General features: G+C 45.9%; 1 protein-coding gene across 1 annotated transcript in view; it reads left to right on the forward strand.

Annotated features, from left to right (window-relative positions):
- Positions 1-18,166, forward strand: part of unc5b (unc-5 netrin receptor B) — a 49,486-nt gene that overhangs the window by 21,006 nt on the left and 10,314 nt on the right. Inside the window, exons 3-9 of the mRNA XM_053436915.1 lie at positions 11,761-11,991; positions 12,355-12,498; positions 12,991-13,094; positions 14,035-14,215; positions 14,323-14,490; positions 14,880-15,044; positions 17,624-17,656. Of these exons, the coding sequence (XP_053292890.1) occupies positions 11,761-11,991; positions 12,355-12,498; positions 12,991-13,094; positions 14,035-14,215; positions 14,323-14,490; positions 14,880-15,044; positions 17,624-17,656 (1,026 nt within the window). The remainder of the gene's footprint in view (positions 1-11,760; positions 11,992-12,354; positions 12,499-12,990; positions 13,095-14,034; positions 14,216-14,322; positions 14,491-14,879; positions 15,045-17,623; positions 17,657-18,166) is intronic.

An 18,166-nucleotide genomic window follows, 5' to 3' on the forward strand; every position in this document is an offset into this window, starting at 1 on the left:
CTGATGCAAGGGGACGCAATGGAGGAGCAGAGTGACGCCAAGCTCTCTTTGTTTGTGTGCGGTGTGATCATGCGTCTGTGCATCCGCATTATCCTATTTTTTTCCTCCTCTCACTATGTTTGTCCATGTGCCATCACCTCTGTCACACTGACTGGGTCGAAAGTGATTTGAGCGGAGACGTCTGCACCAGTATGTCGTGCAGTGGGCACATTTATGACAGCAAGGTCTACTCGTGTCATCAACATGTACACCGGCGTGTAAACCCTCTGTCGTCTGAGTGTGCGAGGAGGAGTCTTGTGCACGGCCCGTCGATCTGCTGTCAATCCGGCTCATCTCCTCGTCCGTTCATTAGCATGACAGAGCAGCTCTCCTGCCAAAGCAGTTAGTCACAAGAATCAGCCGCTGTCATAACACATTACAGCAGCAGGCATCTCTAATAGCACTGGCAATGGTGGCAACCATAGCCAATGCCACACATTACGCACACACACACACACACATGCATGCTTGCACACAAACACACACACATGCACTAATCAAGAGTTGCACTTGGTCTGCACTCAGGGAGTGTTTCTGTCTCTCTCTCCATCTCTTCTTTCTGCCTTGCTCTTTCCGTTCACATTTCCTCCCTCTGTCTCTCCCCTCCCCATTTAGCTTGGCTACCCACACACAGCAAAGCTCAAAAGCCATGTCATTGACTTCCTTCTTTTTCCTCCCTCCCTCGCCCTCCATCATCATATCTAAGTCACCTGTGCTCACCCCTCCATCTCTCCCCATGTTCAAGTTCTCTACACGACTAGCTCTATTTCTGTCTCGCTCCCTCCTGCTCTCTGTCTTCGCAATGCTCGAAGAGAGACTTTTCATTTTTAATCCATCCTTCTCCTTCCTGTGATGTTTAAGCTCTCTCTCTCTCCTGCTCTTTTAGCCCCTCAACACTCTCTTCATTATCACCTGCTTTGGATGTCTGATGGGATTTTTACAGGAAGCTTGATCCGGTCGTCTTCCTGTCTCCGGGGAGCCCGGGTTGTCATATCAAGTAATAAAAAACACATGTTACGACGCCTTTTGCTGAATCTTCTCACGATCACAGTTCGTGTCTCATGAGATAACACAGAGTCGCATGACAGCACCAAACTACAATATGTCAAACATCAAGTAAAAAGTTTTACACAATGAGCGTCTGGAAATACAACTGGGAATGAGTTGCACGCTGAATATGTGCTTGAATGTAAATGAATGGGTTGCCGGGACTCAGACTGTTGTTTTGTGAAACAAAAGGGTGTTTGGGGCGAGAGACGTGTAATTTAAATGTTTCTGTGCCTCCAGTTTTACCGGAATTCCAGTCTGGGATGGACTTACTGGTTTTGTTGTGGTTAATGTTATGTGTGAGGTCATCTGCGCAACCCCACCCATACTATGTTTGTGTGTCAGTGTGTGTGTGTGTGTGTATTTGTGTGTGTGTGAGGGAGAAAAAGAAGTATGGTGACAGAGAGCAGGGGTTTACCTGCAAGGCAAGAGCTGTCGAGACTGAGGGGCATTTTGCATTAACCGCCTTATCTATACACAGACAAACACACGGCAGTAGTGGTAGCAGTAGTTGTCATAAAGATTTGACCAATATGGCTGTTTAATGTGCACTGAACACAAAGTAGACTGGTTATATGCATAATGCAGGATCCTGTCTCCTATTTTCAGAAGTTCAAAGACAAGATGCATGATATAATTTAATGGCCCTGTGCACTCTGTTCATGACGCCACATCTGCTATTTGTCCTCTGAGTGGAGTGTGTGTGCGCACTTGCGTGTGTGTGTGTGTATGTTATGTGTGTAGTGAGTTGTAATCAGTTCGAAGAGCAATGAGAGAGGACAGGAGAGTGACCTGGCGAGGGGAACGGGAGGTGGAGTGTTGTAGAAGTTGGGGAGAGAGCGGAAGAGGGGGGGGGGGGGGTAAACTTGCCTGTAGCCCCGGCGAGGCTGAAGCCGAGCAGGCTAGAGTAGGTAATTACAGGGGCCCAGAGAGGAGAGGCCTGTAATCAGCCTGCCCTCAGGAAGGAATGCAGCTCATCTTCTCATGTAATTACTGCCATTTAAACGGCCCCAGCCTCCAAACACTCATCCCACTGTACTGCTCACCTATTTACTTTATATATTTGATGTATGTGTACACACACACACACCTACACACATTCACACAGTCACAGTGACACAATCAGCGACAGAGAGGGAGAGAATTTCAATAAGACTTTCAAATGGTAGAGTTGAGGTGGCAAAGGACAGAGCAAAAGAGAGAGAGAGAGAGAGACTATAGAAAAAATGTGTGTGTCTGTGTGTGTCTGTGTGCACCCCAGCTAATAGTCGAGGAGACTCCAGTCCTCTAGAGGTGCGGCTCCGTGTGAATACCCGCCATGGCAACCAGTCACTCCACGTAGATTTGCGCAACATCCATGAAGCAGCTGCACAGTGGTGGCGCAGACAAGCAGTGGCGCCCTACACTCCAAACGTACAGTTAGTCTACACAAACACACATGCACATGCACACATGCATTCACACTGAATGCACACACACAAAGGAAGGGGAAAAATGTCACTCCGCCATATGAGTTTGACCTCCTCCAAGTAATAGTTGTGACATTGGTCTGTAATTTCAAGAAGATAATAGGAAAACAACTTTGTCTCACCCACTCTGTCTCCTCTCTCTCTCTCTCTCTCTCTCTCTCTCTCTGTCTCTCTCTCTCTCTCTCTCTCTCTCTCTCTCTCTCTCTCTCTCTCTCTCTCTCTCTCTCTCTCTCTCTCCCCTCTGATAGTGATTGATAGTGGTGCTTGTATATGCCCGTGTTCCCATGCAGTAGGTGGTCGTCGGGGCACACACAGGCAACAAGGGGACACTTTTTTGATGGGCTATGATTAATGAGCACCGCAGGGGGTGGCGCCCCCTAGCTGCGACAGAGCACACTTTCACCCGCGACTCATCGGCCCCCCTCTTGTCTATTCAAATGCACCAGTAGCGGCAGTGGGATCACAGCTACAACACAAGCGCAAATCCTCTTAGCGCTCCCACTCTCAGTCACACTCACCCACACATTTAAAAACACAGTCACAGAATCTCACTCGGAGTAGGCTGTCCCCTGCATACACAGTGTGGGTAAATATAATCCATGGTCTGCTACAAACACAGCCGCCCTACCTCTCACACACACACTGTAAATGGTGTGGGTCCGTGTGAAACAGCCACAGAATCCAGGATTCACCCAGTTATCAGTAGAAAACACTGCTGACTGTCACTGGGTCTTACTTAATGTCTGGAACCATGTACTTACATAACGTGCGTGTGTGTGTGTGTGTGTGTGTGTGTGTGTGTGTGTGTGTGTGTGTGTGTGTGTGTGTGTGTGTGTGTGTGTGTGTGTGTGTGTGTTTTCCCACATTTGGACTGATTCAATGTCATTATGATCTGATGGGCTAATGGGAAAAAAGATAAGTCCTTCATTACACTTCATTTACTATTAGAGGGTTAGAGGGTAACACACTTTGCAGCTGAGAGTGCGGGGTAACACTCCATTTATGACCCGATCTGTGAAGGAGGTATTCCCAAGTGTCTGTACTTGTTGTGTATGCCTGTGTGTCCCTGTGTGTGTGTCTGTGTGTTTGTGTGTCTGTATATATGTGTTTTACCATGTCCTCAGGCTTGCTTTCTCTCCTCCTGCCAACTGGACATGCTGGATGGACAAGCGAAGCATTTCTGTCACTCTGCATCCCCATCACCTGCTCAGTCTTTCCCCTCTGCCAATCAGTCTTCTGTCACCTCGTACTCTCTCTCTCTCTCTCTCTCTCTCTCTCTCTCTCTCTCTCTCTCGCTCTCTCTCTCTCGCTTGCACAATCAATTATACACTCAATCATACACGCTTGTATCTTGATGTAGCACGGGAGGCTTCACACTCCATAGAAATAGCTGCTCTGCAGGCGTCCTCACATACTGGAACCAATCAAATGTGTGACACTGCTGTAACCAACTTCCAACATGTTGCAGATCGAAAGTTTCCACAAGAAACGCGATTATGCGATTTTTAGTCGACACCATTTGGTTAGGATTCAGTTTAGTTTTATTTTGTAAACAGTCCAGATGGAGATCGCAGCTTTCATAGCACAGTCATTAATGAAATATCTTTAAGAATAATTGGCACTGTTAAAGAAGTTAAATTCTGAAGAGCTGAGCAAATTGGGTTGTGTATCGAAAATGGTATTGTTTTTAAAGCATCACATTACTAATAAAAACCAAACGTACCTGGTAAATGAACACTTAAGATTAAGATGCATTATTCATCCCAAACACATGCACAGTCATGCAAAGGCACACTCATGCAGGTAGGAAAATTTAATCTCTGCTTTTGACCCATCTTGTGCAGTACACACAGAGCAGTGAGCAGCCACGTACAGGCGCTCGGGGAGCAGATGTTGGGGGAGTAAGGTGCCTTGCTCAGGGGCACTAGACAGGGTAGGGAGACTCTTGGATTTTTGGACAGATCAATCCAGGTTCGTCTTTTGTTGTCTCTCCGTGGAGTCGAACCAGAGACGAACCAGAGACCTTCTCTGCCCATAGTCCAAGTTTCTGCCACTAGACCACCGCCTCTCCTTCTAGAACAGTTCCCTGACCGGGAAACATCACTTGAACATACATCAGTTATATTACATGTAAGAAACCCTCTTTGTGAAGAATTTACTTAACGAGTACTATGACTTTTAGTTTGGTTTTCTGATCTTAATTGCAGCCAGCCACCAAGTGGCGATCCAGATCCTGTTGCATCATGTTTGGGAGTAGTCATATAATCAATCTTTATACTTTGTATATGTGCTGGACATACAATCTTTTTTTTTTTGCCTCAAGGCCAAATAGTCAAGAAGATTTTTAAATCATGAAAGTTTTCATTTGCTCTTGTCACAGTACATCTTTAAAAATATCAAACATCGTCTGTTGCTAGTTATTAACTTGAAAAAAGGGAGAAAAAAAAAGGGAGAAAAAAAAAAGTAGGTAAGAATGAAGTGGTACCTGAAGAGGAATGTGTGTGAGAGACGACATCTGTTATTCAGAGTGTCACCATGGTGAGTGCAATGAAACAGGCTGCGGAGCCATGTGGAGACGCTGCAGGTGCACGTCTGGGTGGTAGCATCAATTTATCCAAACAGGAAATTTCGAGACCGTGTCAGGGGCTTTATGAGAGAGCGCACAGAGTCGGATCCGTGTCGCTCCTAGCAGGACATCAAATTTGGCTTCCTGTCTCCTGTCACTAAGCTACCACAAAGAAATGAAAATAATGGCTTTTGTTAGTCACTGGGGAATTAATGACATCCCCCTTTAAAAGATGACCAATTTGGCCCCTCGGTCTGGGCTCGAAACGCGCTGCGTATTCTGGAGGTGTTTGTGACAGTGTGCGTGGTGAGTCAGATGGGTGAACTGCATGACTCTTCACACTCGGCCTGCTTTTGTTGATGTGAGAAGTGATGCTGTGTCGCTTCGACCTGTATACCAATCTAATGCCAACTCACACACATTGTTTAAGTGTATTTGTGCAGGACTCGTCATTGGCTTAATGTATTCCTGGCCTCTGAGCTAAACCTTACACACAGCTGAAACCCAAAATTAAACTTAATTCTAACACTAAAGGCCTTTGCACATCAATGGCAATGCAAATAAATGGCATACAATGACAAAAAAATACAAAAAGGAAAAACAAGCCTCAGGAATATAGAGATGGAATCAACATTAAGAGATGATGACCTGGTCCTTTTTCTTAATAGGAACAAAAGCAAACACCTGGGTACATCTAGTATTGACGTGGAGAAGAGAACTTGGTAAGTTTCACTGATTGGAACCACGACAGCTTCACGATGCATTTCAGGAAGTCCATGGGACAGTTTGAAAAACTTTGAGCAGTTGATTGGGTAGATGTGCCCATATCATAAGTGAAACCTCGGTCCGAAAATAAAAGTAGTAATATCGCTCAGAGAAATCCTATCAATGATGTGGCAAGAAAAATATACTTGTGTGCAAAGAGCTTTAACCCTCAAACATGGATTTTATGGAATCCAGAATTTTGATGCACACATGGCTGTCAGACACCACAGACACTGTGGACTCCCGATGTTCAGACCCCACTAATATATTATCACAAGGCCACACACACGTCCCACTCACACATTCAGTGATTTTACATCAAATGTCTAAATCGCACGTCTGTGCACTTCATCTTCTCCCTCCTCGCCGGGTCCTTCTTCATCCTCCTGCAGCAAGTCGATGCTGATGAGGATGAGGTCAGTCTGAATATCAATCACTCGATGTAATTGTCCTTTTAAAGAAGGCAATGAGAGATTTTCTCCATCCATCCCCTTCTCTTTTGACCTGCCTCAGTGTGTGTGTCTGTACTTGTGTGTGTATGTGTGCGTGGCGTGCGTGACTATACCTCCTTCCGCGCAAGAATGATGATAACGAGCTAAATTGGGTGAGGATGATGAATGTATGGTTAGCCGCTCAATGTTACATAATGGCAACTGATCACTCTATTTATTGGCAGTGTTTCCTATTACCAGCAGAGTTGTTATGCTTGACTGACTTGCAGCTGTCTGTCCTCTAGTGGGCTCTGCGAGCTGGTTGTGCTCCGGAGCCGCAGGCTATCGTTCTCTCTCTTTGCGTTCGAGGCTGGATGTCATTTGAAGTTGACTGGAGCTGTACAAAGTGCCTGGTATCCAGGAGGCGGGAGGGAGGAAGGACTGGAGTCAGGGAAGGGCAAGAAGAAAAGCACTTCCATGTCAGACACTGAATTGGAGAGCGGAAGGGAGGAGGCGGTGCTATGTTGTTTGTTCGTTTTTTGGCCTCATAGGACGCCAAAGAAAAATAAAGCAGTTCTCCATCTCGCCAAACCCAGCTGGACCCCGTGTCTTTTGGAGTGTTCCTCTGTTGTTCGGCTGCTTCAAAGTAAACTTCTCCCTACGCTTTATTCTCTCTGGCTCTCCTACTATTTTTTCACCCCACTTCTGAGAGTTGTGTTGGGCCAGTGAGGGCACTAGAGGGGACAGTAATGACTAAGCCTGTAAAGGTAATGATAAAGTACAGACGCTTTAGACTCCACTCTGGCTAGAGGCACTGGGGCTAAGAAAATTACAGTGTGTGTGTGTGTGTGTAAGAGAGAGAGAGAGAGAATGAGAGGCAAGAGAAAAGAGAGGGTGGAAAAAGACAGGGGGCAGAAAGAACAACAGAGACAGGCTTTAGACTAAGACTGTTATTCATTATCCTTCCCAGTTATTATAGCAGACCGGTATTCTGTGTGTGTGTGTGTGTGTGTGTCTTCGTCTCCCTCCTCTCCACTTGTCTACAAGTGTCTCTTGACCTGTCTTTGTCCAGCCTTCCTGTCGTCCCATATTGTCACCTCTTTACACGTTCCCTCTCCCACACTTTATTGCCTTCTAGTGTGAACCCGCTCCGCTCCCCCACTGTCACTCTGACTCCCAGTTACACTTCGTGAAGCTTCGCACTCCAGCCACACGGTCACTGAAAGGACTTGCCTCCTTCAGGTCCACTGTTTGAGCTTAGCACACACATTCACACCAGACGGGGAGAAAGCACTGCTTACTGCCATCTCGTCTCTGGGCCCCCGTGTGCGCGTGTTTGCGCGGGCACGGTTGTGTGCTCCAGAAAAAGAATACCCAGACGCTTGTGTTTGCTTTCGAGCCGTCTTATGTCTATCATTAGAGTAATAAAAGACTTGCTGCGCTGCACGGCGAGGAGTTCTCTGTCTATAAGGTTCCTCCATTCCGCACAAATTGCCGGCTGCTGAGTTCTGATGGATGTTTGTATGCTGGCCCAAAAACACAGATTCCACTTTAAACCTCCAGCTCCATTATCTCGGAGGGAGACAGGGGGAGAGAAAGAAGCTGTCTGTCTCCTACCTCTGTCATGCAAAAGTGTTTTAATTAAAGTGCACAGTCCCCAGAACACACACACGCGCACACACACACTGCAAAGAGAGAAAGAGAGAGAGGTTTATCCCAACACACAGAGCTCTCCTCCCATTCTGTCTCCGTCTGCACCGCTGTCTCTCTCTGTTTGTCTGTCTCCGCTGCCATTCTTCTCCTGCCTCCCTCCGTCTCTCTCCCTGTGCCCCCTCTCATCGTGCCTGAGGAGTGACAGGCTGTGTTTTTCAGCCAATGTTTGAACACCGGGCGATCAATGCCGGACAAAGGAGGGAGCGGGGGTGAGGGGCGGGGAGGACCGACACAATTGGTTATTGACAGAGAATTTAAAGTCTGAAAGACTGGAGGCGACAGCTTAGTAAGAGGAGAGCGAGGGGAAGCGGGATGCTGGGAGGAGAGGATTGGGAGAGAGGCACGACGATGAGTGTGATTCACGGTCACGGCGGAGCGTCACTTTGAGATGTGTTAACTTTCATTATTCATGTTTTTGTTTACCTGCGCGAGTACCCACTCACAGTATAGTGCATGCTTAATTAAGTGTATGCAAGTGACATTAAGTGTGGAGCCTGCCTGAGTGTAAACTGTGGGAGCAGTAACAAGCGTGTGTGTGTGTATTGTGAGTCTATGCGTGTGTGCATGCGTGTCAGTGTGTGTGCATGGATTTGTTTGTTATTATCTTTCACCATACACAGAGCCTCAATGCTAAGATGGGCACTCATGTATTTCCTAACCACTCTTGCAACATATTCAGTAGCTGAGTGATGCTCTCATAAACACTCCCATCTTTTCTCCAGGTACTGCTATTTCCTCTCACAGTCCAAAGACATGCAGCGTCAGTTAATTGGAGATTCGGAATTGCCAATCGGTTTGAAAATGAGTGTGAATGGTTGTTTGTCTATGAGCACGTACCTGCACCAAGGGAAACGCCATATCTCACAATGTTAAAGAAGCTTCCTGGAACCTCCTGTTTATCTGGATCCACTCCAAAATTGTACGGGTTCTCCCTTGGCTCAGACACCAGCCCTCTGCAAAGTGTCATTGAAGTTGGTGCTGTAGTTTTTGTGTAATCCTAATAGACAACCAACACACAAACAGCAGTGAAACATCCTTCTTGGCAAAGGTAATAAATGCAATCAGAGATCACATGACTTAAAGAGGGGGCTGCTGTTACAACTACTTTAAAACTGTGTTTAAAAAAAAAATTTAAACAAAAACATGAATCACAATTTTGTGTTTCTGCAATTTTGTTTGTCCGTGTGATATTAAATGTAAATGGAACCAGAACGTCATGCATTCATTTCCCCCAAGACGTTATCATCTGTTATTCTAATCAGTGCTTGTGATTTGTTTAACCAGCTGATGATACATTATTAGTTTTTGTGTGTTTGCAAGTTTGTATTGGGTTTCTGGTTGTGGCATATCTATTGCAAAACACTTAACAGTAGCAAAAATAAATATTCTCTTCAACTTGGGAGACATCATGATATTTTGTGATTTTATTTGTTATCATCACCAGAATAAAAAATGTTCTGACTTTGTAGAAGTGCCTGGTGGGAGAGAGCGTGTGCAGACACGAGGGTTCAGTCTGGGGTCACGGGTTAGAGTGTAAATATAGTCAGCGGCAGGAGAAGTGACGGGAGAAGAACAAGGATGTGTTTGTGAAAGGGTCGAGCCACAGACAGGCAGAGACAGACAGAGGACGACGGGTGCATCCTGGGTGTCTGTCAGTCCGGGAGCAGCTGTTGCTCTTTCTGTCCATCCTGCGGCCACAGCGCTGCCAGGCTCCAGGCTGTGGGCAGCGTCGCTTCAGACTCTCATCCCCACTGGCCCTTTTTATGCTGGAGGTATAAAAAGGGCCAGTGGGGATGAGGCTGTGCCATCGTCGATACCTGACGATGGCACAGCCTCTTCTCTGTTGGCCTCAGTTTGAGTCCTGCCACGACTTTCTCTCCGACTTCCTTCATGCTCCGTGTCCTCTTTGCGTTCCCATAATGTCGCAGACAGAGTGTATCAGGGGAACAGCGGGATGGGGGTGGCAAAGTGCTCATGTTCCTAAAATAGGCGATGCTTTCTTTCTAAGTAGTTTTCCCTGTTCCTTGGTTGTGGCATAACTGATTTGAAAACTGAACTCTGTGCAAATTAGCCTGGTTTAAATCTCTAAATATTCTGGAAAAGCCGTTGCAGCTGCCCTCACACCCCCACTCTCGAAATTAGAAAAAGTGCAGCGTTACGAGAGACTCCCTGTGTAAGAGAAGAACAATTACCCATGTGCGTGTCAAATGAAGAAAGTGCACAAGGCCGCTGACTGGAGCCGACCCTTGTCAATCCCCTGCTCTTCGCTCCAGTCTTCCATTTGATGCATTTTGAATTCAGATCATTTTCCTAAGCATAATAACGTTTTTTATTAGGAGGTCAGACCCATTAACAATTCATAAGAGGTTGGATTTACCCAAAATGCAAAGTCTGAAAGTGATGATAAGAGTTAAATAGTTAAAACATTGCTTAAAATGAGAGGAAACATTCACACCCTGACAAAGTGTGTATGTGCCCGGGTTCACGCAGGTCTATAGATCTATTGCAGTCACGTCATTCTTCAGGGCAGAGGAGGCTGCAGTCCCGTTGTCTGCATGTGATATACAACAGGGTTCTCTCCACTCTGTCGGTGCCTCTGTGTTCTGCTCAGGTATCCAGTTGATAGACATGAGTTGTGGTTGAGCTTGCATCATATTCTGTTGCCCTGCAGCCTGACTGACAGTCTGACGGACACGATAAGTCCGATGCCAGCATCTGTTGCCCCAAACTCTCTCTCTCTCGTTTGTGTTGGAGAATTTACTGTTGACCTTGGGTGCGATAAAAATAAAAACACAACAACAATTTCCAAGAGAAATCATGTCATGTCCGTTACTTGGTGGATGTCTGAAGTCTTTTCCACGCGACTCTGCAATAGCCTTCTTATCATAAGTGATCTAATGTTTTTGACAGCTTATGTCAATTCATAGTCAGCTGTATTTATCGTGCTAACCATGACATTTAACAAAAACAACATAGCACATAGCAAAGTAATTAGTGCGGACACATAAATCTCTCTGCTGCTGTGAAAACAATAGAAGCCAGTCACACTGTAGCATTGATATACCGCCCGGGATCTATCCGTCATTATTAGAGAAACAAGTCAGAGTGAAGAGGTCAGAAATATTGTGTCCTTCCTGCCAGGAGAAGCTCTTGGCGGCATCCCTGCGAGGGAAGTGTCACATCGTAAATGTCAGGGGATAAATGTGCGATCAACGGGACCTGTCCACGGAAGGTCAGCGAGCTCCTTCTCCAGCTGAGAGGCGTGGACTCATCCAGGGAGACCGGAGCAGGGGGCTGCCATTGACCAGATTACTGGCAAAACAGGGAGGCGAAAATCTCACTGTGCCGCTGCATTTTATAGTGAAAAACTGTCAGCTGCTTCAATGTCTTCTTGAAATAAAACCGACTTGGGTTGTCTTAATGTATGCAGTGCAACACAGCTGACAGAGCTGTTCATACACACCCTCAAGCTGGATTGAGACGCACAAGACAAGCTGTCACACACCCGCACAGTCGACCCCCTCCAGTTATGTGATAGCAGATTGATCGCCCTGAGATACATTTGTCATTTTGTGTAACTCTGACGTCCCTGTCGGGGAGGTCAGAGTGCAAGATCAGCCAGGGAGCAGGCGTCCAAATACTGAAGGAGACTCGCTGCACCGCCTCCAGCAGGAGGGCACTTTAACTCAAACCTTTCCATCCTGACCACTTCTTTTTTCTCTGTTTCCAGAAAGCAGCGACTACAGCGAGGCCGAGGTGCTGCCCGACTCCTTCCCGTCAGCGCCGGCAGAGCCTCTCCCAGAATTTCTGCTGGAGCCAGAAGATGCTTTCATCGTGAAGAACCGGCCGGTGCAGCTGCGGTGCCGGGCGTCGCCGGCCACGCAGATCTACTTCAAGTGCAACGGGGAATGGGTCAATCAGAACGATCACGTCACCAGGGAGAACCTGGACCAGATCACAGGTAATACACATGTACACACACACACACACACACAGATATGTACTGTAAACACAACCCCACACACGAATGTCACCTTGTATTTCACAGACATAAACATCATACTCAATTACATACATAATTTTCAACTACATAATCCATTAGCTCCTATAGGGTTTTATGGGCACATTAACAGCTTTTGGCCTGTAGCCAATGCATTATTTATATGCACTGTCAAAAATACTGCCCACTACTCTCTCTGAACCCCTCTCTCTCTCTCTCTCTCTCTCTCTCGCTCTCTCTCTCTCTCTCTCTCTCTCTCTCTCTCTCTCTCTCTCTCTCTCTCTCTCTTTCTCTCTCTTTCTCCCTCTCCCTCTCTCTGCTCAGGACTGGTGGTAAGGGAAGTGGACATCTCTGTGTCGAGGACCCAGGTGGAGGAGCTGTTTGGGCTGGAGGACTACTGGTGCCAGTGTGTGGCCTGGAGCTCGGCTGGCACCACCAAGAGCAACCGTGCCTATGTTCGCATTGCATGTCAGTATTGTGTGTGTGTGTGTGTGTGTGTGTGTGTGTGTGTGTGTGTGTGTGTGTGTGTGTGTGTGTGTGTGTGTGTGTGTGTGTGTGTGTGTGTGTGTGTGTGTTTGTGTGTGAGAGAGAGAGAGAGAGAGAGAGAGAGAGAGAGAGAGAGAGAGAAAAAAGTGGGAAGCGAGACAGCAGAAGGGCAAATGTTTCTGACTTTTCTCTTGTCAGCTTTAGTATATATGCAAATGATATTGCTGTTGCATTCCGTCTTAGTCCCTGGTGGTAATGTGTGCAGGGTGATTGACACTGTGAATGCTTATGAGGGTGTTAAGAAAAAACACGACAGGGAAGCAGAGACCTTTTGTAGCTTTTTCTTGTGTGTGTGTGTGTGTTGTGTGTGTGTGTGTGTGTCTGACAAACATTGTCACATAGGTAAACAGGGTGTCACACTGCTGTCGTGAAGGCTTCACTATTCGCTGACTCCACTTGTGTTGCCCATTGCAGATCTTAGGAAGAACTTTGAGCAGGAGCCACTGGGTCGGGAGGTGCGGCTGGAGCAGGAGGTGCTGCTGCAGTGTCGCCCCCCGGAGGGCATGCCAGCTGCTGAGGTAGATCTCCACCTCCTCACCCCCATCCACTCATTTAAGCGCTCTCATTTTCTCTTTCAGATGTTAGTCTTCCATCCCCATTGGGGTTAAATGAATGCTCCAGATATAAATAGGCAATAAATACATCAAATAGATTTATATCTTGTTGTGTCTTGCGAGTCCATGTGTTTTAGGGAGACAACAAAGCAGAGAGCTACCTAATCAATAATTGATCGTGCAAATGTATGCTCTACAGTTTACAGCAACATAAAGCAAGAGCGAGGAAAAGGGCAAGCTACTGAAGTTTGAAAGATTTAAGAGAATCAAGCTCTGTGACACCATCAAGAAAAAAACCTCCTTAAACCGTGACGCGATCAGTAATAATACGCTCAGTTATTTGAGCAACAAAGCAAAAAAAAGGCCGAACTTAAATCCACTTTGTGTCAGGTTTTAACACTAAGCTTCTCCAACTGTACGACAAGGCATCACACATTTTTACTTCTCTCATAAAAGTCAGTGTAACAATATATTAAAATAAAAAACTAATTAGTCAGAAATGCAGGTTTTTATATTTATGCTCTGCAAGGCACATGAAAGTGTTATTTGATCCATAGGAAGATATAAATGGGATTTAATCATGATCACTAATTGTGGTTGTTTTCTGTGATATTATTTCCATTATTATGGAGGAGGTGTCAAATATTGAGACGTGGCTTTACACTCTGCAGGTTTATACTGAATCAGTCTGTGTATGTTGTGCCGACTCATGTTTATGCATACACACCTGCTAATTTCTACAATGATTTATGGGAAGAAGTATCTGCCAAAGGAATTTGGTCCATCCCTCAGTCCGCATACAAAAACCACAGACGGTTGAGAGTGTGTCTAAACTAAACAAAGTCTTCCGACAAAGTTTCTCATTTTAATCCCGGTGAATGTGTCTGTTCCTGCTTCTTCACAGGTGGACTGGCTGAAGAACGAGGACGTCATTGATACGTCACAGGACTCCAACTTCCTGATCACCATAGACCATGGTCTGATCATAAAACAGGCCAGACTCTCAGACACGGCAAACTACACGTGCGTGGCTCGTAACGTGGGGGCCAGAAGGCGCAGCAGCACGGCGACTCTCATCGTTTACGGTAACACAAACCTCCTGCCATTCATCATGGATGTCAGCCATGATACAGAACTATGAAATGATGGTTATGGGGTATATTAGCCATTAATTGATCCGTCTCTCTGGCAGTGAGTGGAGGTTGGTCTTCTTGGACTGAATGGTCAGAGTGCAATGCTCAGTGTGGGCGGGGCTGGCAGCGACGGACACGCAGCTGCACCAATCCTGCTCCTCTGAACGGTGGAGCCTTCTGTGAGGGCCCGCCCTTCCAGAGGGTGACCTGCACCACACTGTGTCCAGGTGAACATCTGCACTATTTACATTTTAAATAATCATAAACTGAATATTGTGATTTTTTGCCAAATGGCCAAAGAAATAGCTAAATGAACTTGAAAACTTCATAATATAATTTGTTCATGCGGTCATGTAGATTCTCTCATTTCCTCATGTTTGTCACATAGATCAGACACACAGGGTTATTATTTGCTGTCATTCACCCTTCTGGTTCTTATTGCTCACTTTGTTCACCCTTACCACCCTCACTCCAAAGTCCTAAAAAGTTTTGCACTTCCAGTCATTACATATGCACTGGCTGCACTGTAATGTCACGCCCAATTCCCCCTCTACCTGGAGTGATTTAGCTGTTGGCTAGCTATTAAATGACTTACATCTGCGCTGTATCATTCCAGTGGATGGAGGCTGGACAGAGTGGGCAAAGTGGTCTGCCTGTGGTACAGAGTGCACCCACTGGCGCAGCCGCGAGTGCCAAGCTCCGCCTCCCAGGAACGGAGGAAAGCACTGCAGCGGCAGCATGATGGAGAGCAAAAACTGCACTGAGGGGCTGTGTACACGTAGTAAGTCACCAGATCAATTCATTTGAACCAGGGTGGATGTTAAATGTCAAAAGGGAGTAAATATTTAGCTCATATATAATTCCTCATGTAATGTCTTCTACTTCCTGAGTTGCCTTTGGTGAATTCAGTTCACTTGAGCTGTCTTTCTAAATAAATGTGGTGTTTCTATAGGGGTCGGCTCCCTAACAGCATATTTGTTGCTTCAGATGATAGTACGTTTTTTTGAGGCAGGGATTCCTTTGCTCATGCTTCAGTTATATGCAGTGGATTTCCTTTCAAAGCTACTTTGTGTAGAACTGTATTCCCGAGGTGCTTTAGTAATTGCAGCAATGTGAAAGCGCACATGTTGTAGAGTGAGATGAAAAGAAATCTCCGACAGATGTTTCACAAGGGAGAATTTAGGTTCACAAAGAAAAAGTGATCCACATCTAAAAAGCACAGATGGAAAAGGAGAACGAGAGAGAGAGACAGAGATAAATAGAGAGCGAGTGCACAGTAAGGAAGTGCATGGAGTGGGAAGTGAGCATGACACGGCCAAGTCGGAAATTAGCACAGGGAAGAGCATATGAGAGTGAGTCAGACTCACCCTGACTCCCAGTGTGCAGCCTGTGATGAGCTCAGAGGAATCCAACTGACAGCGCATTAGAATCTTAGAGACGCACATCCACAGAGGCAGTGAGATACGTTCAAGTACACACTTATGCACGCACAGAAACCAGCACATCCGAGCATACACACAAACCTTGTAAATGCACGAGTGACGGTGGAGGGGATCATATCCACATTAAGTGCGGCGGCGTGGCTTCAACTCCATCAGACCTACACGCGACTCCTCACATAAACAGCTTCCACGGAGCAGACAGATTAGACAAATGCATTTTCTGATTCGGCTGCAGAGAGCCCAGCGTTCTCGGGAGGCCGTCAGGAGAACATGCGCTCGAGTCGCTCCGACAGAAGGGGGAGATGGGAGGCACTGCGCTGGATACAAATCTGTGAAGGTGTCACTCTGCAACCTGCAGGTTACTGACTGACTTATTCATTTTCCACACTCAATGTGATTATCCAGCGGTCACAAACATCCTGGAGACATAATGACTCTGACAATCAAGAGTTTCACTTGTCGTTAATCCCTCTGGGGATCTGCTAAAGTCGTAAATGTAAAATACTCGGAGACACCGCAAAACCCTCCTCGTCTCGCCACTGTATCCTGGCTGAGTCTTAATTGCTGCTGGATGCTTGAGAGATCCGAGAGGAAACATTTGGGTGTTTTGATGATGCTCGAGCGATGAGATGTTTTTTCGACCCTCACTCAGTGATGATTTGCTTTGCTCTTATGTTGGAAGAGATTGTTCCTGTCAGGATGAGGGTGATAACGTACTCTGCAGGATTTACATCAGAAAGATGTAGGGTTTAAAATCAACGTCGTTGCCACATGTACCAGACATCACCAGGGCCCCCGCACGTTCACGTCTGTCTTTATCTTTAAACACTCTCATCCAAAACATCCGAAACTTTTTCACACCCATTTCTGATAGTATTTCAATCTCATTTCCTCTCGTACTCAACGTCACCCATCCATCCATTGTCAAAACTGCTTATATCGTGTGAGTGTCGCAGGTGGAGCTGGAGCCAATCCCAGCAGACATTGGGCAAGAGGCGGGGTAAACCTTGGACAGGTCACCAGTGTAAAGGAAATTTAAACTGTCTGCTATACCTTGTATGTAATGACTTTCTACTCCATGAACTTTCCATTACCTTTTTTGTGCATGAACCTTCCTTTACCTTGTAAGAAACAAAGATGCAGAACTGCCTATGATCCAGTGCTGATTGCTTTAACGGAAGAATCATTGTCCAAAGTGTTTCCTCTGTCTGACGATAGTTGTATCACTAGAAAATCATAAATATCCGAAGGAGTGAACTCCTCTCCGTCAGGTGTCTGGATCACATTGTGGTATTAAATATCTTCTGTTGTATTTCCCGCTTCAATAAATTAGCAAAAGAGAGTTTGATGTGGGAATTTTTAGTTTATTTCTCTCACCAAGAATTTCCACCACAGCCAGCATATCACAGGGCCAACATACACAGACCAACCACCATTCACACTTCCATTCACACCTACTATCAATTCAGAATCTTCAATTAACTTAATAAAGACAAGCAATCTGCATGGCGTTGGACTGCGGGAGGAAGTTTTAGTACTTGGAGAAAAGCCTCGAAGACACTGGGGAGAATTAGCAAACTCCACATAGAGAGACCCTGGCCAAACCTGGACTCGAACAGGGCGACAGTGCTAATCACCACAACACCTACTCTACATTATGTAAACAATTATTCCACAATGCTGCACATTCTATAACACCTCCCCAGATATGGGCCATTTATTGTGTGGGTTTAAAGTCTGTTTTTCTTGCTCTCTGTATGCCCCTTTATGTTAACATTTGTACTTTCATATTGACGAGCTATTGTTTACTTTCTGCTTTGCATTATGTTACTGTAACTTTCATTTGCATAACGACTAGTCCATCCATTTTTATGTTTTTATGTTTTTCTTCCTTTCTTCTCTTGCTTTTTTCAAACAGATAAAAAGATTTCTATTGAACATGCAACCCATCGTAAGTTCACCTTCCCATGACTTCACTCTTTCTCTACCTCATACTGTTTGTACTGTACGTGTGTGTGTGTGTGGGGGGGTGTGAGTGTGTGTGTGTGTGTGTGTGTGTGTGTGTTTGCGTGTGGGTGTGGGTGCTCATACAGGTTAGGAGTCCTAGCATCTGTGTTGGCACGTGGATGTGAGTGTGTGCATCACTTTTGTCGGGTCTGCCCGTCCACACTTTGTTGTCATCTCAGATCGAGCTCAAGAAGCCGCGGTTCATCTTCTTGTCCAGCTGGCTTACAATCGTTGTTTACCCATCCTGTCCATTACGTTGCGTAAGCGTAGCATAGGTTTCCGAGCTGGCTTCATATTTGCACATTGCTTCATTTACATAACAGATGGCTGCAACTGTAGCATGGGGGGGGGGGGGGGGGCGTACAGTAATAATAATACATGTTCTAATTTGTTAAATCTAAGAGAACCAGTTCAGCTCCTTCTGACCCAACGTGACGCAGAGAAAAAGCTGTAA

This window comes from Pleuronectes platessa, chromosome 12, assembly GCF_947347685.1.
Source record: "Pleuronectes platessa chromosome 12, fPlePla1.1, whole genome shotgun sequence".
In the NCBI taxonomy this organism is placed as follows: domain Eukaryota; kingdom Metazoa; phylum Chordata; class Actinopteri; order Pleuronectiformes; family Pleuronectidae; genus Pleuronectes; species Pleuronectes platessa.